The sequence below is a fragment of the Quercus robur genome, chromosome 2 (genome assembly GCF_932294415.1).
Source record: "Quercus robur chromosome 2, dhQueRobu3.1, whole genome shotgun sequence".
Classification (NCBI taxonomy): Eukaryota; Viridiplantae; Streptophyta; class Magnoliopsida; order Fagales; family Fagaceae; genus Quercus; species Quercus robur.
The window spans coordinates 80830438-80856830 of record NC_065535.1 but is presented as its reverse complement, the minus strand read 5'-3'; the positions used below and the strand labels follow the sequence as shown (position 1 = coordinate 80856830).

General features: G+C 34.0%; 1 protein-coding gene across 3 annotated transcripts; it reads right to left on the bottom strand.

Moving 5' to 3' along the window:
- Window positions 1-12826: 12826 nt before the first annotated feature.
- LOC126715269 (fe-S cluster assembly factor HCF101, chloroplastic) lies at window positions 12827-23401 on the bottom strand. 3 transcript variants are annotated; one of them, XM_050415800.1, is made up of 15 exons: window positions 23234-23400; window positions 23019-23138; window positions 20724-20866; window positions 20593-20643; window positions 20108-20263; window positions 19273-19416; window positions 19046-19188; window positions 18712-18781; window positions 18410-18505; window positions 18085-18174; window positions 17912-17965; window positions 17316-17439; window positions 16665-16789; window positions 14094-14216; window positions 12827-13196 (listed from the first exon to the last, which is right to left on the bottom strand). In XM_050415800.1, exons 1-15 carry the CDS (start codon window positions 23301-23303, stop codon window positions 13122-13124), a joined length of 1584 nt encoding a protein of 527 aa, XP_050271757.1. In that variant the 5' UTR covers window positions 23304-23400; the 3' UTR covers window positions 12827-13121. The 3 variants fall into 3 exon arrangements, 2 of the variants coding, with proteins under 2 accessions (XP_050271757.1, XP_050271755.1); XM_050415798.1 differs by lacking the exon at window positions 12827-13196 and adding an exon at window positions 13465-14010 and having other exon boundaries at window positions 23234-23401; XR_007651832.1 differs by lacking the exon at window positions 12827-13196 and having other exon boundaries at window positions 18085-18155; window positions 23234-23401.
- Window positions 23402-26393: the final 2992 nt, after the last annotated feature.

Sequence of the window (26393 nt, the reverse complement as noted above, 5' to 3'; positions counted from 1 at the left end):
ATCACCCTAACAAGAAAAAGACCTCACCAAATTTGCTATTAACATTACAATAACAAACTCATTTAGCCAAAAGATCGATAACATTTTTTAGGGAGGAAACGGGCATTTGCCCCTTTTGCCAAAACTTTTCACCAAAATGCTCCATATCTGAAACTATTTAGGGAAATGCCCCTATTTTGAAACTCGATTTTCTAAAAAACGAGTTTCAATTTAAAACTCGATTTTTGGACAATCGAGTTATTGCGAATTGAAAATCTAATTTTTTTTTTTTTTTTTTTAGAACTCGAGTTACTTGAAAAAATTCAAACGGGGTAAAAACATGGGGCATTTTGCTGAAAAGTTTGTGAGAAATGGGTAAAAGCTAATTTTGGCCCATTATTTAGCCTACATATTAATTTCGTGATTCATTTAAAAAGGTGAAATGTATTTTGGAGAATTATTGTAGACATGCATTTCGTAATCAAATGAATGTGTAGTTGTGTACATGTCAAAGGATATACGTGTCACATAAACAACTTAATATGTAACCTAATCATATATGCACACGACAAACTAATAACCTTATCATTGATAAAGAATTTTTTTTTGATGAAAAAAAAAAAATTCAAAGGTGCAAACATATTAGAAATTCAAAGACTTGTTGCATCTTATGGACTCTTTGTCTTTAACCAAAAAAAAAAATTAGAGTCCCATTAATCGGTACTTTTGAGACATTTGTTAATAAATCATTTTAGAAAAGTTTTAATATTACTTTTATAATTTTATTATAGATATAAAATGATATCAAAAAGGTTAGTTACTTTTTTTCCATAAATTTTTTAAAAAAAATATATATATATATATTTTTTTATACAAGATAGAAATTCTACTCTAAAATAATCTAAGTGTATATGTGTGTGAAGTTCTCTCCTGAAGACTTGAACATCGATCTTTGTCCCCAATACCTCATAAGCACTCCAAGGATATGCGATGGTTTAAAATATTTCTTAAACTAATATCTTTAGAGCATCCATTAACACTTTCATAATGATAGTAATAATAACTAAGTTATAATTGCTTGGCAATATGCATGATTGCGTGAGTGTACTTGTGTGTATGGATATAAGTATAGATGAATAAGAAGGAAATATTGCCCAAAAGGAGTACAAAGAACTTGCACCTTTTCCTTCTACTTCCGCCAAGAGAATTAATCAATTTCATTAAGAATCAAAATGACTGAAATATCATTTGTTGACCAAACTTTGACAAGTTGACTGATAGTCAAATGAACCCAAAATTTTATCTAACCATCAAGATCCGTCTTTCGAAACAAAATTTCCAAAGTTTGACCAAAAAGCTGACCATTTGATAATGAAAAAAATCATGCTCATATAAATTATGATTTTTTTTTTTGCTAGGTAATTATTTATTGCGGGGGATAGAAACTCCACGCTGACGATTACGTGGTGAACCGGGTATCACTTGGGTTACAAGGTTCTGTGGTCATATAAATTATGATTGAATTCTTTTTTTAAATGCACTACACACGGGCTCATCAGATTAATAGACGAGCAAGATATTGCAAAAACACTAAAAAAATGCACTACACTTGGCCAATTTTGAAAAAAAGTATCCCCAAGCTTGATTATGTTTTGACACAATTAAAGCTAATAAAAGTACCATAGTTTTTTCTGTCAAAAAAAAAAAACTACCATAGTTTAGTACACCAAAAAACAAAGTTGTTGGAAAGGTCTCATGATAATTTTTAGTTTGGAACCTCGAATCACAATAAATTCCTCTTGAACAAAAAGAATTTATGAAAATACTAAAGTGAAAATTCTGAGATAAAACTTGAGTTTGATATTACTTTCTAAAAAGATTCTTGCTTACAAAATTTGAAACAATGAGCTTTTTTTTTTTTTTTTTTTTTTAGAAGAGAAACAAGGGGCTAAAAGTGAATTACCTAATAGTCATTCAACTAGCAATTAAATTAGTTAACATGTAACTTTTTTTGGGGGGGATACCAGACAAGATGCAACATTGATGGTAACGACTCTATATGTATTCGCAATTCCCTCTTATCTCTCTCTGTGTCTCTGTGTGTCAATGTTTTCATTAACAAGGGCCCATTTATGCCATCAAGCCATGTGAAGGCCTCCATACTATAGCCAACAAGATATCCAACAAAACATGTCAATACGTCCTATATTTGACGTTTTGTCCCCACAAAAGGAAAACAAGAGATAACACATTCCTTCCTCCTCAGCGTCTCTGACCATATTCATCACAGGAGACTATTGAGCAGTTAACGGTTATGCATATTTTGTACAAAAATTTATACTATTTATTGGGATGATAAATTATTATCGAAATAACATAATTTTTACATAATTTATTATTATTATTATTTTCAGAAGAAGACAATAGCCTTTTTATTAAAGAAAAAAAAATGCATAATCAATGATAAGTACATCGTTGATGTGCTGAGAAATATCCCCCATCCATACAGATAAACCACTGGCATGTTTTGCATATTTAGCTAGATTGTGAGTTACAAAATTACCTAGTCTATGAGTATTAGAAAAGACAACAACACTAAAAGAATCTGTAACTAATTAGCATAAAAAATAAGGAGACCAAAAGATACCAAGTAGGGCTATCCAAGGCAACCGATAACTCACTTGAATCGACTCACTTGGCGTTACCCGATCTAAGGTTGACCTGATCAGAGCAACCCATGGTCGACAGCGGGTCTCTGATGTTAGAACTCGAGGGTTGCAGGTTGAGTAGTGGTTTTGGGTTTCGAAACCCAGCAAAAATCGAATTGACCTAGTACCTCTCTCTCATCCTAAGATTCGTCGAGTTCTAATGAAATCTTGTTGACATCCGAACTAGATCTAGTGAAATCTTGTTGAGATCCGTTGAGATCTAGTTTAGATCTTGATGAATCCAACCAGATATTGGCTAGATCATGACAGATTCGGTCAAATCTCGGCCTCGGCGATAAAACCCAAAACTTAAGAAGTCCTAAACCAGCTGACCTGATGAGTATTCTAGGTCGGTTTCGAGTTTTTTATTATCCACCTGAAAGTTTTGGGTTGAGTTCGAAGTGGGCACAAACCCGATCCAACCCGACCCATGGACAACCCTAATGCCAAGGATTCATCATCACTTCTTAAGGCTTCGATAACCACTATAGAATCACTCTTAAGAATAATGGAAGATAAACTAATGTCTTGACAAAATATATTTCCCCTCTATTTTGTTGAAAATGCTTTTAAATTTATTACTGCAAGACAAAATATATTTTCCCTTTAAATTTATCACTACACCTTTGAAAATTGAAGTCAATCAACAAGGTAAAATAAAAATAAGAATACTTTGAAAATTGAAGTGGATGAGGTCTACAACTTCCTGAAGGATGGAAAAATTATGCACATACCACGTGTGTTGTCAAAAAAAAGTTCTCATTCTAACGTCAAGAATAAATAAATAAGGAAAGAGAAATCAATGGTTGTAATAAATAAAGTGAGAAAAAAAAAACCCTAAAATAAAATTTTCTTATGTGTTAGTTGACTGAAGTCAATCAACAAGGTAAAATAAAAATAAGAATACTTTGAAAATTGAAGTGGATGAGGTCTACAACTTCCAGAAGGATGGAAAAATTATGCACATTGAACTGCATGCACATACCACGTGTATTGTCAAAAAAATGTTCTCATTCTAACGTCATGAATATATAAATAAGGAAAGAAAAATCAATGGTTGTAATAAATAAAGTAAGGGAAAAGAAATCCTAATAAAAATTTTTAATGTGATAGTTGACTATTTTTAACTTTTTTTTTTTTTTTGGAAGCAAGCATTAGATTTCATAGTAATTAATAATTAAAAAAAAGTGTAATTTGTTTTCAAAAAAAGAAAAAGGGTAACTTGAACCTTTCTTTTATCAAATAGAATATAAAATTAATTTGTGTGTATATATATATATAAAGAAAAAAAAGTCAAAACCATAAGAAGTTTCTTTATTTATATTGTTTGATTTTCGCACTTATTAATACCGCTTATTTTTCAATGGGAGTAGGTGAAAAGTTATATTTTGAACTGATATATGAGTCAAAACGTGGGGGGATGAAGGGACTTAAAGCTATCTTTCCTTACCTCATGTCTGACCTCAACCCTCATGCACACAGTCTAGATGAGCAGAATGCAATGAGTAGTTCTATAATTTCTATTACATCATAATCATAATAAGCCACAATTTTTACTATAATCATGATGGATGGTTTACATCATAATCATAATAAGCCACAATTTTTTCTCTAATATGAACCCATAATTTTTTCTCTACTAATTTACTACATAAATAACTATGATAAAAATTGTAATTTTTTACATAGTCCTATATTTTTCGGTATGCAATCCAAAATCAAAATTCAATGTTAACGTGAATGAGAAAATATATGTACAATATGTTAAGTGGTTTTTTATTTTTTTGATAAGTGTATAATATATCTAACGATTGCCTTTTATCAACTCATTATATATAAAGTTTTAAAAAGCAAATTTAGAGCCCAAGATCATGTAAACCTATCGTAAAATGCAGCTCCAAGGTGTAGACACTTTTTTTCTGGGGATAGTGCATCAATCCCTATTCTAACCACCGATTAGGATCTTAAATTCTAATTAAAATAGGATACCAGTCCACCAGACCTCACTCAAAACAGTAATTTTAGTTGAAAGGTTATGGATGCAATCAAATAGCTTAAGTAATACTCCCTCCGTCCCACTTTATTTGTCCTCTATTCCATTTTGAGATGTCTCAAAATATTGTCCTGTTTTTAAAAATAAAAGTCATTAATTTACTAATATTCCTATTATACCCCTATTAATTTACTAATTCAATTTTTTGATAAATTTATTTAAGGGTAGTTTTGGAAACTTGTACATTTTTAAAAAGTAGACAAGACAATAAATGATGTTCCCTTAAAAAATTTGACTTTTCAAACAGGACAAACAAAATGGGACGGAGGGAGTAGTTATTACTTTCCTTCCAAATATTATCGGAAAGGATGCAAGTCATGCAACACCTTTTTCACATGCTTTTGCTTGTGCATTAGAAAGTAACCATATGAAATGGGAGGTAGAGAAAATGTAAAAGAGACAATGATTGAATTAAGAGTTTTATGCTCTGATACCATATTAAATTATTAATTGTCCTAAGAGTTTAAACTATTTGAATATAATAAATTTAATCATCATTTACCATTTTCTAATACTCCCCAACCACCATCTGCTCTGCCAACCACCATGAAATGCGAGCCACAATTTGATTCAAAGAATTGTAAGAGATTTCATCGATTTGCTATATTTTTTGTGGAGAAGAAGAGAAGGGAGGGGTGGGGTTTGGGAGAGAAACGGAGAAGAAGGGGGGAGGGGAGGGAATGGGAGTGTGCGAATGAAATGTAGAAGAGGGGTAGAGATTAGTTAGTTTTGGAAAATGTTTTACCGAGTGTTTTTTGATAAAACATTTTACAATTTTGACAAAGAGTCTTCTAGTCAAAAAAATATATTTCAAATTCAACCAAATTTTGTATTGAAACAAAAAACTCAAAATGAGGAAAATAAAATTTCCTGATAACAATTTTACAGTGAAACAAAGCACTAATATTATACAACCCTATTAATATCAAGATTTTATAAAGTTGGATTTTAAAACCGTATTAATTCATTTGAAAATAAATAGATTATATATATATATGGAGAGAGAGAGAGAGGGAGAGAGAGAGAGAGAAATGGTATTTGCTGAAACTATGAGCAAAGTCGCTAAGGAGAGAAAAATTGAGGTGATTACAAAGCCAAAGAAAGCATAATTGCCAGCACCTCCAATGAGAAATTACGACCATAGTATTTCTCTTGGTACCATTTTTGAAGGAAAAATAAAATTATAAATTATATTTTAGTAATGGGTTGAACAAGTTCCAAATTTGAATGATTATGGATTTTTATTTTTTGTTTTTGAATAGTTTTTTTTGTTGAATAATTTGTTCACTAGTTATTGTTTGATCTAGTCTTATTTTTGTTTGGGTTATTTTTGTTGTTATTTGGGCTAATTGTTATTGTTGTTATTCAAACTTTTTTGTTTAAGGGGTTAAGGATTATGTTTGGGGAGTTCAATGGGGACTAGAATTATTTTTGGAGAAATGCTATGTTCACAATATTATTACAACAAATCTTATATGTCAAGTGTAAGGACACGATTCGTAACGACCCGTAACAGTGTTGGGTTCGCACGTAAAAATGCCCAAACAATATCATTTATAAAGCGTGGGTTTGAAAGGCTAGGTCTCAGTCACCAGACGGTGGGTTTTTCGTGATGTTCATACATGGTTAAGTCGTCTTCGCCCTAGGAGTCTTTCTCCTGGAGGCGGGCTGAGAGACTCTGGTTTTTGACCATTTTTCCCAGCCCCTGCTCTGGGTTGCTTACTTTTCCTTTTATACTAGCATGTGTTCCTTATCCTTCTTCCACGTGTAGGATCGACTTTTCCAAGACTGATACTTGTCCCATCAGCCCATATCCAGAGTGGTTGGGGGTGATTGTAAAAACTGGAGAGTATGGCTTTGTCAGGTGCAGAGTATTGAATGGCAATAAGGGCAGCTTTCCCTGGTCGTTATACTTTCCAACGTATCCTTCTCTATTGGCCTAGATATTTTAGATTTTTTCTAAACTGTTCTTATACCGTTTTTGCCCTTCTTTCCAGTGAGTCCTTGGACATGCCGATGACGGAATCGTCCTCGGTCGTGTCCCGAGACTATTTTGTACTTGTGTTACCGATCCTGGGCCATAACCTTCCTCGGCTCGGGCCTTGGACCCCAATGAATAAATAGGCCAGGGCCACAAATTATTGGGCCCCACATCAAGTTATTATTAGTGAGTAAAAAAATAATGTTAGTATTGAGTCTAAATTATAATCAGTAATAATTTACCACATAAAATTTGTTGTGAAATTATTGTAAATAAGTTGTGGATATAACATTACTCTTATTTTTGTTTAGTATAAATTATTGTGATTTTTAAGTTAGAGTATTCAACATTTTTTTTTTTTTAAGTGATCACGATAAGTTAGTTTAATAAATATATATATATATATATATATTTTTTTTTTTTGGCAAATCAGGATGATCTGTGACCACCCTGACATTAATGTGGAGCCGCCGGTGAATGCGCACATGCCAACAGCACATAATTAAAGCCAAAAGGTGCAATGAACCTTTACAAATGGTATGAAGTATGAACAGGATCTCATTTAAACGAATGACAGCCATGTATTGACCAGGAAAGAGGGCAAAAAGTTGGTTTGAAAATTTATGGCCATAAAATTTAACGTGCTGCCTATTTTGAATAACAAAGGGGACCCCTTTTGACAATTGCTGAAGGACTGAAAGATGACACTTACTGTTGCTTGCGGCATTAAAAACACTGCTTCAGCAAATATCTCGTACAGATATGCTCATTAATAGGACGGTTCCTAATTCAGTTAAATGCTGACAGAAACTGAGTAACAGACTTTACAGTGCATTGCTTCTCATACAGTCAAACTACTTCTACTATCTGGGATTCAAAATTGTTTTTCAGAAATTACTACACATTATGTAGAGCAACATTACTCATGTTTCAATTTCACTATCTACCGAGAGCTAAATACACTGATCGAGGCGAAGAGCTTATTCTAGTGTTTCATAGATACTTCAATGGTTCAAATCTCTCTCTTCAACTAACGAATTAAATATATATATAGTGGTGATGGAAGTGCTTTCATCCGACTATTTGAATTATTTGGGGTTGGGTTCTTGCATCACTTGCTAATAAAAAGACAAAAAAACGATTTTTTTTTTTTTTTTTTTTTTTGGAGTAGTTTTCATTCGATTTTGTCTCCCTATGGTAAAAATATGAATTTAAGAATGTATCGTTGCCCACTAAACATTTTAGCATGGCAACATCCTTGCTTGTTGAGTGGTTATATACTGCTCAATTTAGTATCATTACCCACTTTAACATTTTAGCATGGCAACGCCCTTGCTTGCTGAGTGTTTATATATTGCTCAATTTAGTATATATTTATATATTCATTATATGTCCTTAAAGTTGTTGTTTAGTAGATCACTTACTTTGATTAAGAATGAATTTAAGATTACATGTGGCTACGTCATGTAATTCAACTTAAATTTCCTGTTTTCAAAGAAAACGTCCAAAATTAAAATCCATCCTCTCTCAATGAAATTATTAAATTACCGAAAAAGAAAAAGAAAAAAAAAAAAAGATTACATCTGGCTATAGCCTAATCTTGGAGAAATTATTTAATACAATGAGAGGACAACCAAATGATCCCCCAATCAATAAAAATAAGCTATTATGGATTTCAGCAAATGTGTGGACTCTTGAAATTTGCTAATTGTTAAATTACTAATTGTCCCAAAAGTTTAAATTATTGAGATATAATAAATTTAATAATTTAATCACATACTTCTAACACTCCCCCTCATGTGTGGGCCAAAATTACATTTTAATAGGAGAGGTCTAACACGTGGAAATTTAAATGGAAAGTAGAGTAAAGAAGATAATGATCAAACTCAGGACCTCCTACTATGACTCTTGTACAGCTACATTCCCTTCCTCTAGTATTGATACATTACCTTTTGGTGATAAATCTGTCTTTGCCACTTCTATGGGGAGTAATAGAGGTGGTCGTGGAGGTCAAGGCCGTGACCAAGGGGGTCGTGGTAGAGGACGTGGCCTTCGTGAGTGTACTTATTGTCATGGTGAGAATCATATGGTAGACTTTTGTTGGGAGTTGTATGGTAAGCCCTCAACTTACCAAGCTAATTTTCAAGTTAAAAAACTGCATTCATAGTCACTTCCACCAATATCCAGAGTAGTCTTTATTCTTGAGGAAGAGTACAATCGACTCCTGTCTATGCATTCTAACTTTATTGGATCTAGTTCTACAACTACTTTGGCTCAACTAGGTACTTCCATTTTATGATTTTGAAACTTGGACCATTTAATGAACCGAGAAATGGAGAGGTTCAATGTTTTTGAAAACCATGATGTGTCATTTAATTTTTTAATATATTTTATACTTATGGTTTATATATATATTAATTTTTCTTTCCTTACCAACAAAATGGGCATGGCCCAATGGTTTGTACATTGGAGATGTTATTTCACTTGCTGAGAGTAGGTTCAAGTCCTACCACTACAATTTATGTTTTGGGTGTTGTCAATCTCAATCCTAATCTTTCTCTCTCTTCTGTCTTATATACTCCTGATTTTCCTTTTAATCTTTTGTCAATTAGTAAGCTTACTAAACTTTTGAATTATGTTGCCATTTTTTATTTATCCACTCATTGTATCTTTTAAGATCTCAAGATGGGGAAGTTTCTTGGTGGAGGGCATGAAGCCGATGGACTTTACTACCTGGATTGGTGTGGTTCTTCTAGTTTAGTGGCTTCTCACTTGTCTATCTCACCTCTTCAGCATCATTGTTGCCTTGGTTATTCATCCCTTCAGAATTTGAAGTTGTTAGTCTTGTCGTGTCGTCAAATTGGGTCCTCACAATGTGAAGCATGTCGATTGGGTAAACACCATAGGATGCCTTTTGTTTCTAGGCGTGAGAGTCCTGTCAGTAGTCATTTCCATTTAGTTCATTATGATATTTGGAGTCTAATAAACACTCCTTGTTGTTGGGATTTAGATATTTTGTCACTTTTGTTGATGATTATTCTAGAGTCACCTATCTTTATCTTATGAAAGAGAGGTCTAAATTGTGCTCAATTTTCAAATCATTTTTTTTTATGGAAATAATGACTCAATTTAATGCTTCACTTTGTATTTTTCGATCTAATAATGCTCGTGAATATTTTCATACATCTTTGGCTCAATTTTTTTATAACCATGGTATAATTCACCAATCTTCATGCTCCCATACTCCACAATAAAATGGTGTTGCTGAACACAAAATGCGTCATTTGTTAAAGGTCACTCATGCCTTACTGTTTCATGCATGTTCCCGAATCATATTGGAGTGATGTTGTTCTAATTGCCGTCACCTAATCAATCGCATGTCATCCATCGATCTAGGTGGTTAGATCCTTTATTTTGTGCTCTCTCCTAATGCACATTTGTTTTATCTACCTCTTAATTTTTGGTAGTGTGTGCTATGTTCATATCTTAGGTCCAGAGAGTCATAAACTTGATCCTAGATCAATTAAATGTGTTTTTCTTGGGTATTCTCGTACTCAAAAGGGATACCAATGTTACTCACCTACTCTTTGTCGTCGTTTCATTAGTGTTGATGTCACATTAGGGGTCCGTTTGGATATGTTTATTTTGCTGAAAACTGAAAATACTATAGCAAAATAATTTTTAAATGTGTAAAAAATTACTATTCACTCTTTTTTTTCTTTCTATTCATATGCTTTGGTGCACTGTTCATGTCTCATAAACAATCCACTAGGCGCTGGTCTTAAAAAAAAAAAAAAAAAAAAAAAAAAAAAGGGCTGAAAACGCGCAAACCTTACAAACGTGAACGTGCTATCCAAACCGCGCAAACCTTACAAACATGAACGTGAACGTGCTATCCAAACCGAGCTTAAATGAGTCTCAATCCTATTTTTCTCCTTCGGTTAGTAGTGACAGTTCTCCTCCTTGTCTTCCTTGCTTACTGCCCATTCCACTTATGTCTCCTACTACATCTCCTCCTCAGAAACCACTTTAGGTGTATCGTCATCGGCAAAAACCTCCAACAAAGTCTTCTTCCCTGCCTAGTGATCCACCTCCTGATTCCGACTCTCTTCCAATTGCTCTACGCAAAGGTAAGTGTACTTGTACCTCTCATCCTATCTCTTAGTTTATTGTCATTTGCCTTCATCTCTCCATACTTTCACCACATCCTTGAATTCTACTGTTGTTCTTAAGTCTGTCTAGGAGGCTATATCTATCCCTGGTTGGAAGTCTTCTATAGAGGAAAAAATGTCTGCCCTATCTAAAAATGCTACTTGGTCTCTAGTTACTTATCATTTGGGGAAAACTACTGTTGATTGTCGTTGAGTGTATATTGTGATGTACTTGCCTGATGGTTCTATTGAGCGCTTGAAGGCTCGCTTGGTTGCCAAAGGGTATACCCAGACATATGGCACTAACTATGCAGAAACCTCGCCTATTGCTAAAATTTCTTATGTCAAAATTTTGATTTCCTTGGTTGCTAATTTGGGTTGACCACTATTTCAGTTAGACATTAAAAATGCCTTCTTGAATGGTGATTTAGAAGAAGAGGTGTATATTTGTTGCTTAGGGGGAGTCTTAAAAAATGTGTAAGTTGTATCAAGCCATCTATGATCCTAAACAATTTCCCAAAGCTTGGTTTGGTAGATTCAGTGAAGCAATGTTAAAGTTTGGATTGCAATGTTGCTACCCTGTTCACTCCGTGTCTTCTCATATCTTTGCAAGAGGAAAGATTTTGTTGATAGTATATGTCGATGATATTATAATCAATAGTGATGACAAAAAGGTATTGATGATTTGAAGAGATACCTTCAAAATTCCTTTCGAACTAAGGATCTAGGTAAACTTCATTATTTCTTGGGTATTGAGATAGCAAGATCTAAAGAAGGCATCAGTTTATCACAAAGAAAGTATGTGAAGGATATTTTGGAAGAAACTAACTTGTTAGGATCTAAACCAGTGGAGACTCCTATGGATCCTAATGTCAAATTGTATAAAGATTAGGGGGAGCTGTTATCTAATCTTGAAAGATATCGCCGTCTAGTTAGTAAACTAAATTATCTCACAATTATTAGCTCAAATATATCATTTGCCATTAGTGTTTTGAGCCAGTGTATGAAAGATCCCTGTCTTCCACATTGGGAGATAGTTATTCGGATTGTGAGATATCTTAAAGCACATCCAGGTCGTGGTCTTTTGTATAAAGCTAACAGTCACCTACGGGTAGAAGCTTATATTGATGTTGATTGGGCAGGATCGCCATCAAATAGAAAATCCACTATTGGGTATTGCACTTTTTTGCGAGGAAGCCTAATTACTTGGAAAAGTCAGAAACAATTAGTTGTTGCCAAATCTAGTACAAAGGCTAAGTATAGAGCCATGACACACACTCATGTGAGCTTATGTGGATTCAGCATTTACTTGAGAAATTAAAATTTATTGTGAAGGTGCCTATGACTATGCATTGTGATAATCAAGCAACAATTTACATTGCCTCCAATCCTATGTCCCATGAGTGAACCAAGCACATAGAAGTAAATTGTCATATTACTTGGAAGAAAGTAGAAGATGGTGTAATTGCTACTCCATATGTTTCTACACGAGTCCAGATTGCCGATATGTTTACCAAAGCTTTATATAAGGCTTATTTGGGTTTATTATGTAACAAGCTAGGATTGTATGATATATACTTTCCAGCTTGAGGGGGGAGTGTTATGGGTATAAATTAGGGGTAAATTAGTAATATCATTGTACTCTATATATAAATAATATTTTGTGTTAGGGTTAAATTAACAAACCCAACACATGTTTTCCCTCACAACACTAATGATAAGAAATGACTTCTTTTTATTGATTAGGAGGACCATGTGGCTGTCCTCCCATTGTATTGAATTATTTCTCTTGCTTTTGAGATTAAACTAGACGATTTATCTGAGTTTGGGTGAATGTAAGTGAATTTTGGATCACTATATACTATTTGCAGCATTTCTTCTAATGAAATTCAGCCATTTATGAAACATAACAGATCCAGATATAATTTTGCAAGTCATTAACAAAAGAAGAAAATATTCATAACAGGAAGTATATTGTATTGCATGCATGTATAAAAAAATTCACTATTGGAGTTTGTCATAAATAATTGCCTAAAATCTTAAAAAAAAAAAAAATGAAAAAAAAGAAGAAGAACATCTCAAGTAAGTGTTCAGAATTACCTACTAATATCTAGTAGCTATTAATCTTCGCATGAAGCTATTATGCCTGCAGCAGAGCTAAAAAGACTTGAAACTTGCATTATCCTCATGAAGGAGTTGATGCAGTCCATACAATTTAGTTTGAGGTCTAGCAAATAATAGTAACAATATCATGTCTGTGCAGGAGTTGGTTGAGGCACATCGACTAACCGCTCAATCATTTGCAGCTGGTCATAGGGTGCAATCTGCACCACAAGATAGAAATCAGAAAGGTGCATAGAGCACAAATCTGTAAAAACTGATATGTTGAAATCATTATCCCTTCGTTAGTCAACAAATATAGACATAAATATGAATGAATTGGGAGATACGACTGCAAATACACACATTCATCCATTCAAGTATAAATGAGAAATACTCGAATAGATGTTCAATTAAATGGTTAAAAAATTTGCATTAGACTACTCAAGTTCCGTTTGCATTGCGTTCCACGTTCACGCGTCTGCATCTGCCTTTTTCTTTTTTTTTTTATAGCTTTTCCAGGAGATCCCATGCACTGTTCACGGGACCTACAAACCTTCTTTTTCAACAAAACTTACATTAAAAATGAGTTCCACGGCACTATTCACACATTTAAAAATTATTTTGTTACAGTATTTTCAATTTTCAGCAAAATAAACAGTATCCAAATGCACACTTAGTCACAATAATCAATCTCCAGATGCTAGTAATCATCATTGACAGCCATCTAACAAATTCTTCACAGTTAAAACTGCTCAGTCACTACTAAATCCCTAATATATGGATACCCAGTGTTAATGGCTGAGCTGAATGCAAAGTGATCCAACCAAATCAGCTGGTTCAATTGCTGCAATCAGTCTCCCATTTTTATATTATTGTGTCAATTGCATGAGAAAAGTTGCCAATGGTAATCGTATAGACTTAGCACAGCATCAGCAGAAATAGTTTTGTGATTTGGTCAAAGAAAGGAATTATTAGGTTTGCCATGAGGTTGATGGCTGCCCTTGAATGATAGTAGACCCAGTCAGAAACTTCACTCTGCATAATAGTTCCACTAATGTTGACAATCCATCATTTAATTTTCGATTCATCTTTAACATTAAATCAAATGCCCTTCTCACCTGGCTAAATCCATCTGGCCATGTTATTGAAACAGCATAGTTCCCCATAGGCCGAATTTCTTCAGGTTCAATATCTTCTGGAACATCTGTATATTGGAGTTTCTGCTCACCGGTCCATTCATCCTGTTTTGAATGAAATTAGCCCCTCATTAATCAAAGGACGAAAAGTCAGACACGTAGAATATTCTAAATTCATAATTACAATAACCAAAATCAACTCCAGTGGAGGATTTGTCAAGGCTCATTTTTTCTTCCTAGAAAGTAACATTTTGTTCCCTTTCAATAATTAGCATGAACATGGACTAGTATAGAATTTGAACACATTTAAAATCTATCCTAAATTAAATCTTCTTCATCTGTGACCTATAGATTTATCCATGACTATGTTAAAAATACACAGAGCAAGGTTTTGATGGTTGGATTATGACTGATGTAAAATGACAACAGCATCATCTCAAAGAGTCAATATCATATATTAGAAAATAATCTGTACATTATCTTGCAACCTCTCCTGAGGTATTCTGGAAATAGATTCTCTACTTAGTGCTTTTACTTCCAAAAGCAAGGGTGAAGGCAAAAGCTATGAGTCAGGGACAAGTGGCAAGCAAGGGTCAACCCAACCAAAGGAAATTCTGGATATTTGCTTTCCACTATCATCACAGTTTGACAAAATATGGAAAACCACCAAAAGAATAAAGATTATATGAAAAATTTTCTACCAATAAGTGTTTACCAAAACAACATATGATGGCAATTAACTTTATTGTAACAACAGAAGCTCTATACCAATTATTTGGAATTTAGAATTAGCAAAATCACACCACATAAAAAACTTTAAAAAAAAAAAAAAGTAAAAATAGGCAAGACAACAAGATTTAATGTGGTTCAACCAATTCCATGCTCACATCATCAATAACATCAACTAAAATCTAATATAAGGGACAGATTATAAACACTAAGGTAAATCTAACAAAATACACTCATAAACCTCACAAACACAAACACAAACCAACTCAACTTCCACTACATTCAACTTAAACTCTCAAACCCTACTCATAAATACAAACTCTATTCTTCAAACTCATAAACACAAACTCTTATCTTCAAATCACAAATATAACAATCTCACAAACGCCAGACCCCATTACACTCATTGTGTTCTTACACTAACAAACTCTCAGCTTACATTCGGCTCTCACAAACGGCAAATCTACCAAAGTAACTCTTCAAATAAACACATTCCATATTCTTCTAAGATTCTTCTTCTAACCATACAACTCCCCCTCATGGGAAGACCAACTAGGGCTGAAGCCCCAAATTGGGCTGAAGTCACTAATTTTTATTACCTATGTAAGATTGCCACACTTACATAGGAACTAATGCACCTCCTTAATTTTCTATTTTTTAATACGGATCATTGGAAATTTTTTTTAGGAAATTTATAATTATTTTTAATTTTCTATTCATGAAGTCTCGTTTTCAAGCCTGTCTAGAATATAATGAGGGTATGTTTTGCGAAATATATCTCTTATAAATATAAATCACGGAAAGATTCATGGAGAGAGAGAGAGAGAGAGAGAGGAAAGTCTTCAAACAAAATTATATTTCAAGATGTTCAAACACACAAATGGAACACCCCCCCCCCTCCCCCCACTCTCTCTCTCTCTCTCTCTCTCTCTCTCTCACACACACACACACACACACACAAATGCATGAATGTGCACAGTTTTAACCATGCTGCACACTCCCTCTGATCAACCTTTATTAATGAGAAACAAAAGCCAAGATGTCCAAGTTCTTAGAGCATTCCCATTGGCTTCTTTAAAAATATATGCATTTTGCATCACCAAAACACACTTTATTTATTTTACATTATCACTTTAACAACACACCCCACATCCCATTCTTTATTTTTTAATTCATAACATTAAAATAATATATTTTAAAAACAAAAACAAAAGCACCAACACATGTATCCAGGAGAGAGCAGAGGAGAGAGAGAAGGAAAGTGCATCAATTAAATGATCAAAAAGTAAAAATGAAGGATGATACAGTATTCTTTATGTTTAGATATTACTGTAGCAAAAATGCATTTGCTACTGTAATATGCATGTGCTGATGGAGGAGTGTCTTATAGAGTTTTGGGTGAACAATAATATGAAAAATGCATTTTTAAGAGTTTTAGATAACCCAATTGGAATGCTCTTAGTGCCATGTGTTTGTTGTTGGAACAAAAGAGGTTTGAAAATATTGCATGCAGCAACTAGCTATAACAAATCCTCGGCTGAAGCACACATATTCAGCTATATAATTCATCATATGCTCTGCAAAATTTCTTATAACTGAATATTGGACAAGTCTTGAGCAGAAAGGTAACAGAAACCACCGGGTCTGGGGTTATATCATTGTCATTGTAGATTAGTGATTCAGTGTCAGTCCATATTAAAGTTCAGGTATCATCAATAAGAGAATAAGTGCCTGTATGTCCTACTTTTTATGAGATAGAAACAATTATTTCAATTAGAAACATTTAGAAAAGAAATTTAGTTTTCCACAGAAATTCCTTCATACCACACTTTGTGCAGAGCGATCATTCCGTCTCACAGTTGCAGGATGCAGATAGAATTCTTCATCTGAATCTGGTACCTTCACCCTGATTGCCTTGAAAGATTTATCATAGGTGACAGCTGTGGACACTAGAATGAAAAAGGACAATATCTCATTAAACTAAGGTAAAAGCTGAAGTAGGGAAATTCAAATAACTCAAGGGGCAGCACAATTGGCTAGGGACCACGCCTCATGAAGTGGAAGTCACTTGTTTGAATGTCCCCTTATCCCTCAACTTGGTGCAAAAAAAACCCATGTAGGCAACAAGTCAAAACTGAAATAATCCCATATGAAGGAGCAAGCCCATTATTTATGTATAAATTGCAGAATTTTGAAATTAGGAATTTTTCTGAAAATCTCAATATTCCATTTTACTTACTAAATATTAAATCTGATTCTTTTTTCTTCTCAAAGTTGATAATAACTTATAAAACTCATGAAGTCTTTCGACTATTAAAATTAAATTTTAATTTAGGCAGTTGTTTTGATTTCAAGCAGTTTCAAAGCTTGTTATAACCTAAATAATAAGTGCATGAAGAGAGGTAGCATTGTATTCTCACTGCCATACTTCGACACTTTTCCTAAGACTAAAAAGCCTCAGCATAGACAGGGTACCTTGTTGCCGAATTTTGGCGCACTGTTGCACCACACAAACTCCAAGGTTCTGAAATGTATTTGCAACTTCACCTTGAGGATCGGCCACCACTTCAGGCATTCCACTATCTCCAGAAGCAGACAGCTGTCAAAATAAAGTAATGAAAATTATAATTTGACTCTGCTTGCCTAGCACAAATGTTACAGTTTCCAACATTCTACTTCTCTAACATAAAAAGGAGTTACTCCTAAAATAAATATACAAGAAACATAATTAAATTTTCTTGTTAGGTGGAAACATGAATTAATCAGGGGATTAGTATCGCAATTAATGGACAACAGTCAAATTCTATCCATAATAACTTAGACAAAAAAAGGTGAAGTAAAATTTATGAGTGGAAATTTCAGTCAAAAAAATTATGAGAGAAACTAAAGGGAAATTAACTAACGTGTATATAAAATGCAACTTATATACACCATGGTTGCAGAAAAGCAACCATTGAAATTGTTGGATCAATACCATGGTCTAAAGTAGAAACAGAAATAATGTTTCAAGTATGCATCCAGAGTAAATTTTAGTTGATAAGAACTGGTAGGAAACTAAACTTAGAACATACAGTTGGTCTAATTGGAAGATCAAATAGATGAGGGATTCCAAACTGCTGGACAACCTGCAAAGATGTGTATAATGTTATAAGAAATATATTTCTTGTATATAAAAGTACCAAGATTACTGAGATTTTCAATTTATATGTTTCACAAGAAAAATACTGTTCAGATGGTGTTATACCTGAGAGCCTGAACCTCTACCAAATGGATAATAACGTTTTCCATCAGCATCAAAGTGGCACATATTCTCAACTACAGCAATACATGGCACCTATGTAAATGAATAGAAATCACAAATGTATGCTTAGCACAAAAAGAGATCAAATATGTAAGATGATTAGCAATAGAAAATGTTTTATAAACTCATGATTAAAATCAAGTTGTCACTCTTCATTGAAAATTTCTAACATTTTTCCTCCTTAAAATGTCAAAAAGCATGTCTAGTTTAAATAATTCATGATTCACTTCAAAAAGGAACTTGGTAATTGGATAACAAGAATGCACACCTTAAGCTTTGAAAACATACGAACTCCTTTCGCAACATCGATAAATGCCAGCTTTTGAGGAGTGGTAACAATAACAGCAGCGGTTAAAGGGACTACCTGCATATGTCAATTGAACCCACTAAATGTAGATGGGTTAAGATTATGAAGCAATGTGCGGTGCAAAAGTATCTTAATAGCTATCCACATCCACATTAATATGCCACATTAAAAAAAAAGGCAATTAATAAAAATAAATTAACAGAAGATCAAGATAGGGTGCTAGTAATTTAGGCAAGGGAATAAGTGCATGAAAAAAGCAGAACCTGGCATAAAGTAAGTTGAATATCACCAGTTCCTGGGGGCATATCAATAACAAGATAATCCAGCTCTCCCCTGCATTATGAAACCAATCATGATTATAACAATGCAGGTACCCCACGCAATTCCAAGAACGTAACCATGAAAATTCGTAAGATTCCTTATAAGTAAAATTTTGTAATTGAAACCCAAAGATTCAGGCACTGTAAAACAATACATTACAAGAAGATACTCCAGCAGGACAGGAACTCTCATAAAATCCCAAATAGTACATAAATCTTACTCCAGTTTTCATTGCTGCTATGTTTGTCCTAATTTAATATTGGAAGTACATCATACCATTCAGTTGTAGTCAGAAGTTGGTCGATGACCCCAGAAACCATTGGACCTCGCATGATCGCACGTCCTTGTCCCGCAAATCCAAAAGATACCATCTTAACTCCCAAGTATTCAGTTGGTATTATGGTTTTCTTCTCTGGGTTCTGGAGGAAGTTTCTCCAAAATCATTATTGCAGCACTTCACTAACCTTGCAAGTAAAAAATCAATAAATATTTTGAAAATTTACCATTACTAACAGTCGGTTTTCAGGGGAGACCATTGTTGGTAAACTGGGACCATAGACATCAGCATCAAAGATACCAACTCTAGCACCCATACCAGCCAAAGTATAAGCAAGGTTTACTGCTACAGTAGATTTTCCAACGCCTCCCTGCCCAGTTCAAATCAAACAGAAATGATGGTATGAAATAATTTTTTTTTTTTTTTAAGCATCTGTAGATTTAATGTTTATTTGTTAGAGAAAAAGAATAGTCAATAACACCTTTAGTTGGGATCTGGAAAGCAGGTTAAATACAAAGTAAGTTGGCAGTGTGCCCTTGCAGGATACACTTTCTTGATGATATATATATATATATATATATATGGTTGGATTCAAGTTACACCTGGTGTAACTCTAAGCAATGTAACTCAAGTTACGGTAGATTTATCAAAATTTGCATCCAATTAAAAAATATTGAGTGGTGTAACATTGCTTAAAGTTACACTAGATGTAACTTGAACCCAACCCAACCCATATATATATATATATATATAGCTCCAAATTTTTAAGGTATTTGTCTTGCCTCTCTCAATTTAATCAAGAAGATTTTCATTCAAAAAGATGATTTCCCTATAAAATAGCATATACACAAAGAGGGAGATCAATTCATTGAAATAAATATAGTATTGTGGAAAGTGTTCCTCACACACAAACAATTGAAACTTGAACAGTAACCTGACAGACTGGACCATAAAGTGCCTAATATGTTAGTATAATGATAGCAATAATAACATTAAACCAATAAATCAACGTATGGGGGGAAAAGAAAAAGAAAAAAAATATAAGGTGAATGAAAGTTTACCTTGCAACTTGAAACTGCCACGATATTTGAAATTTTCTGTAAACCCACTGGAAGTTGCCCAGCAAAAATGGGTCGTGCTGGCTGTGCTGACATTGTCACATTCACACTCTTAACCCAAGGAAGCATCGCTACAACCTCATTTGCCTTCTGCTCAAACTGCCATCCAGTTAAATCATGTTAAACTTCCTATATGAATATTGGACTAAAGCAATCTACATTTCCAACCAAGGCCAAACAAAAGCATAATGAAGTTGAAAACGTTGCACATGGGTCTTTAAAAATATTCACTGAAAGCAAGAGTGTGCATCAATTTTTAGGGCAACAATTCACACAGAGGACAAGAAAGAAAGAGAATGAAAAGTGGAAACCCTTCGCATGTTTTCATTACAAAGTAGTTCAAGTGAAATCCATGACAAAAAAAAAATAGTCTACCCTTCAAAAAATATGTCAGTTCTTGATCAAACAACGGTGGTTGTGTCATTTACCATGTCCTTGATTGGACATGCTGGTGTAGTGAGCTCCAATCGAAATGAAACCTGAGATGTAAAGTTGAAATATTTTAGTCAGGACATTATTTTTACATGCATAGAAATTTCATATTCACATTCTAAATGACCTCCCCCAAAGCCTCATTGATGTGCAGATCTTTCACAAATCCGCATGAAACAATATCTGTCCCAAAATCTGGGTCAATGATTTGGGACAAGGCTTTCAACACATCACTCTCAGCTGTTCCAATAGATATCGCAGAAGAGCCAGCTACACAAGTCCAAGAAAAATGGTAAAATTAAAGAGGATGTATAAAAATTAACTCTTCAAAATGTAATACGTGAAAGTACAGCTCCCATGAATGTTGGCAGGAAGAAAAAAGTGAACTTTTTTATACAACCACAACAGCACCACAAAGTGACTTGGTTATGTGTGTGTGTGCACGTGTACATTTGGCCCAAAATCTGGTGGCTTAAGGTCTTTAGAATGAGGTTGTACCTAAAATGTATATCAAATGCCTTGCAGGAAGACTGTCCATGTTTCAATCTCCCCCAACAATCTTGTAGCTAAAAGTATACTTTGGATCTATCTTACTGTGCTGGTGACATGCTTGGCGCATACTGATATCATGATATGTAGGACTTCTAAAAGGGGATCAAATAGCTTCTAACAATTGATTAGATCCTTATTCCTTACCATTCTACCAAATTTAAGGTTTCAATTGTGTCACTAATTCAGATCATAAATCACTACATACACTGCCTTCAATCATGTGTCCATAAGTTTACTTGATTCAGTCACCAACAGAAAAATATGATGTCCATAAAGCATAGAAACCTAGATATAGGGTTTAATTTCCAATAGCTAGAAGTTTTTTGGCCTCTAAATTTATTGTTGGATGGACAAATTTATTATGATTTTTAGATGTTGGTTCCATGATAAATTTACTTGTAATTGTTGGGTTTGACGTTGTAATGTATAAATATGGTAATGAAGGCTGAGGGTTGAAGCTTCGATTACTGTACAAGAAAAGACAAGCATGGTCGTGTAAAATTGAAGCCTTAGTCATGCAATTCAAGCTCAATTGTGTGAAATCAAACAGAAACTCTCTAAGTCAACCAAAACCCAATTTTTATGGAAATTCTGAGATTTTCTTCTAGAGTCTGTTTTGTGACCACCTCTAGCAGAACCCTACATACATATAAACCCTATGTTAACCCTACTCTCCAGAGAAGGAAGACTGCTACTGGAATATAAAGAAAAACCAGTTAACCCATTCTTGTCTTCCAAGCCTTTCCAATTGTGTTATCTTTTAGAGGAGATTTTGCCACCCAAACACAAGATCACCACCTGTGTTGTTGGAGTACTTTTGTGAATCACATAGAAGACGAAAATCTTCAAGTCACCTTGAAGTAATCAAGAGATTGGTTTCATGATCAACGATTGACTTGCAGCATTGGATCACTGTGAAGATGAAGGCTGGATCAGCAGTTGCAGATACATTATCAAATTACTTATACTGGAGGTCTTGGAAGTTAGCTTGTATCACAACTTTTCAAAGTGGATTTGACGAGCTGAGCTAGATCACGAAGTATTTTCCACTGTTGGGTTTTCACTTTGTGAACAATCTCTCGTCCAAAGTAAGTGGTTGTTCTTGTGATTGTTTGCTCACTGCCTTATCCATATCACAACTGTAATTGACTCATTAACTACTTGGATTATTAATTGTAAAATTAATAAAACTGGTTGTAAGTCCCTCTAGGGGCCTAAACACGTAATTTTTATAATTTAGTTACACATGAAGATGCAAGATAAAGTCTCACAAAGAAATGCAGTGTGGATGACTTAGCTATCTACACAACTCCATGATGGATTATTTAACTTCATAGAGACCATATGTCCATATGGATGCCGGTACTAAAATTCTTAAATAAGGTGCTACACTTTTGAATGTTGATAGTATTATTAATTCTCCATATAAGTATATAATATCTATTACAGAAACGTGTGTGAGTGTGCACACGCGTGCATGTTGCATATTATTAAGGAGAAAAAGGAAAGCTATACATAAAATTTGTCTAAATCTCTCACGAATTTTCATTAGAAAAATGAATTATGATTTCAGACTAGTGCTGTAGTTTTCACCACATAAAACTTAAAGCCTTTGATGCGAGAGAGGACGCCCAAATTTCTCTATCTGAAACTTGTGCATTTCATTTCAAAGGATCAACTAAAATGCCCTCTAAAACATATTGGATACTTCCACAACACTAAGCCAGCAACACTACACATTAATAAGAACCTGAAAGCTCCCAGCCTTATTTAAGTCAATTTTGCAATTTCTACAAATGGGTTTTGTTTGTAATTGTAGCAGTGAGCTTCTGCTTCAGCGTTTTCTTTCTAAAATGGTAAAGAAGTTTACCTTCAACAGAGGCAGCTTTAGTAGAAACAGAACTCAAAATGGAGCGTTTGTCCAATACCCATATGGACCTTTCGAGTCTTCGAGGCTGAACTGGGAGACAATTCTCTGGTGAAAGACGTACTGCAAGTTACAACAATAGACAAAAAAAGTAAGCAACTTAATGCATAAACTTCATAGAGAGTAAATGAAACTTTGACCAAAGCAGTATAGCTTACCCGCTTTCGGTTGTGATTTTGAGCTTAGAAGAGAGAGATATGGTGAAGATGGAGCATGGAGGAGTTGCATTTTAGAGAGAGAGAGAGAGAGAGAAATAAAGTGAGTGGTCTGTGAGTATGAACCTCAAGTTCTCGTGTCATGTGTCATGTAATCGTTGGAAATTCAATCCACTTAGCCAGAACGACAACGTGTTGCATTTTTTTTTTTTTTTTTTCAAATGTCAAAGTCTGACACTTTTTCTTTTTTTTTTTTTTTTTTTGGGGGTAAAGGACACTTATTTTTTGCTTAGTTGGCAAAGATCGTTTACAAGGATTTTTTTAGAAAATAACTATAAAATCCAAACAATATCATTAGTTAGGAAACGTTTCAAACATATTTGGTTTCTAACAATTCGAGTTCAGAGGGGTTGATTTTTGGGTTATAAAATCGAGTATATTGTACTCGAGTTTCTTGTTTTGCCAGCAGCTGAGGTGGCTAGAGTGTCCACGTAGGCCAGAAATCGAGTTCATTGAACTTGGTTTGTAAGCCAAGAAATCGAGTTTATTGGACTCGGTTTGCAAGCCTAGAAACTGAGTTCATTGGACTCGGTTTGGTTTAAAGGAAATCGAGTCCATTGTACTCGGTTTCCTTTCGGTCCACGCACTTAAAAAAACTCAAGTTCAAAAAACACACAGTTACTCTCACTCTCATTCCCTCTCACTCTCAGTCTCTCTCTCACTCTCACTCTCATTCCCTCTCGCTCCGTCGCCGTCGCCCCCTCTTGCTCTCATCGCTCCGTCTCCGCCTCGCTCAGTCTTTCTCGCTCAGTGGTTGGCTCCGACTACCTCACAAAAGTAAGGACTCTCTCTTTTTTCTGGGTTTATTGGTAATGGATGATTGGCATGCATTGTACTTGATATTTGGGGGAGTGCAAAGTTTGTTGCAAATACCATATCTGATACTGTGAGACATTTGTAACTTTGTATAACCAAATTTATGTGAGGAAAGGATTTGTTCAATTCAAGGAAAATGTAGGATTTTGATTATGGTCATCTAGCTGGCCTTTAATAAAATGTGCTCAATAGAGCTTTTTCTTGGGGAAGTTACGTATTTAAATAGCTTGTCTTTACACTTATACTAAATGTTCTTCATGTTTTACTTGTATTATTTATTCAAAAAGTTTCTCATTCTGTCAAATGTAATATGTGTAAGCTAAAGATTTTGCTTGTACATCTTAATTCTTCCATTGCCTTAAATGCCTATCTTCTTACTGAAAAACAAGGAGAATTAAGCTCTTTAGCTGGTATTGCTTGCTTTGGGTGATTAAGAAATAAGAATTGATCATGACCTATTGATACCTCCTGGATCTATTTTGTTATCTTTCCTTCATTAGCATGATTTGCATCATTGTTTCTAGTCCTAATAAAGTATTTTTCACTTTAACCTTATTTTAATAAAGAGCAGCTATGTTTTGATTTTGTTAAAAAAAATTTCATTTTTAATTAATGATTTATGATAATCTGTTGTTAGCACATGACCTGGTTGAGAAAATTAGAAAGACTAGGAGGAGGAAAACTTGGTTGGTTGCCTATAAAGTTGATATGAATAAAGTTTACGATAAGACGTATCTGGGACTTCATTTTGACTATGCTGGAAGAAATGAATTTTTGATTAAGTGGTGCATCTGCACAATTTCTTATCAGATTCTATTGAATGGTTCCTTGGATAAAATTATTTTCCCTCAATATAGCTCAAGGCAAGGGGATCCACTTTCACTTTCACCTTATAAGTGTGCAAATAGCTTGTCTTTGGCCCTTTGTTCAAGGCAATAATGATATGCAACATAGTTTTTTGAAATTTTTTACGTGGTATTGTTTGTAATTCTTTCTAGAGACATTGTAGGGAGCAAGCAAATTCTTTTACTAAACTGGAATTTTATTTGCAGATCTAGGAAAAGATCGTTGGTTAGGATGTAGAAAATGGGTCCTTTAAATAAGGGTTGATAGCAAAGCAGTTCTGTTATAAAGGAGTTATTTGTAAACCAAATTGTTTGCTGCATAAGGATTTAATGGCTAAGTACTGTGAAGGAAAGCATTTTTAGTTTCAGATCTAAGCATTCTGACTATTGGGTTAGAAAGGTGTCCTGTCTTGTAGTATTCAGCTTTGACTGAAACTACATGCTGTATTGGAGATGGTACTTCAGTTTCACTGAATTAGAGTTCTTATGCAAACTGCTGCAGATTTAATTGATTGTGACAGATTGTGTTGTAAATTTTATCTCACTAGGAATGTTTACCAACCTACAGTGGCAGGTGAAATGTATAAGATTTCATTGTCTAGAGGAAAATTTAAGGAGAACTTAATTTGGCTAAACTCTGAATCTGGACTTTATATTGTTAAAAAGGGTATTTCTTAGCAAAAACCAGACTTTGAAAGATAATGATGGTACTGTTGTTTCAGCTTGGCAGGATTCTTTTTGGGCCAGATATGAGAGCTTGATATTACCTTTTAAATGTCTTTTTTGTATGTGGAAGTAATTAATAATGATTTGTTTGTGAAGTCTGACCTAATTAGAAGAGAAGTTGTAGTTTCTGCTTCATGTGTGAATGTGTAATCCATGGTGAATATGAGGAAATTGTGAGTCATTTGTTTTTCCGTTGTCTAATTCCAAGTACAATTTGGTTTACTTCAGTGTGTGGTTTTAGAGTGGATTTTTGTTTGTTTGTTTGTTGTTGTTGTTTCTTGAGATAAGTTAAAATGGATTTTTTGCAACCCCAATCAGTGAGGTTAGAGCACTGGCTATTTGTTTTCTTTGAAAATAATGTTATTTTCAAATTCAGGATGTGAAAAAAAAAAAAAAAAAAAAAAAAAACCAAACCAAACCATAGGGATTCTTTCTATGATGGGTGTCTTAATTTTGAACCCTCATGTAATTCTAGGAATTTACATAGAGAAACTTGTCTTGTGTGATAAAATTGAGCAATGTTATTGATACAACATTTTTGACAACAAATTTCACACTTGTTAAGTTCGCATATTATTATTGAATCTCATAAGAGTTCATCATTAAATACTATTTTATTATCCACTATTAACAACTTGCCATCTTAGATAGTTATATTTTTGTTCTGCTTATATTTTAAACAAAATAAACCAATAGAAATAAATTAAATTATACTA

Bases quoted from the DNA above. Each gene is read 5' to 3' on its own strand.
- LOC126715269 (XM_050415798.1), bottom strand. From the start codon at position 23,303: ATGCAACTCCTCCATGCTCCATCTTCACCATATCTCTCTCTTCTAAGC. The intron at 18,175-18,409 runs GTGTGCATTCTT...TCATTTACATAG, and splicing joins GTATGTTTTCAAAGCTTAAG to GTGCCATGTATTGCTGTAGT. The intron at 17,966-18,084 runs GTATAACACCAT...ACATCTTTGCAG, and splicing joins GTAGAGGTTCAGGCTCTCAG to GTTGTCCAGCAGTTTGGAAT.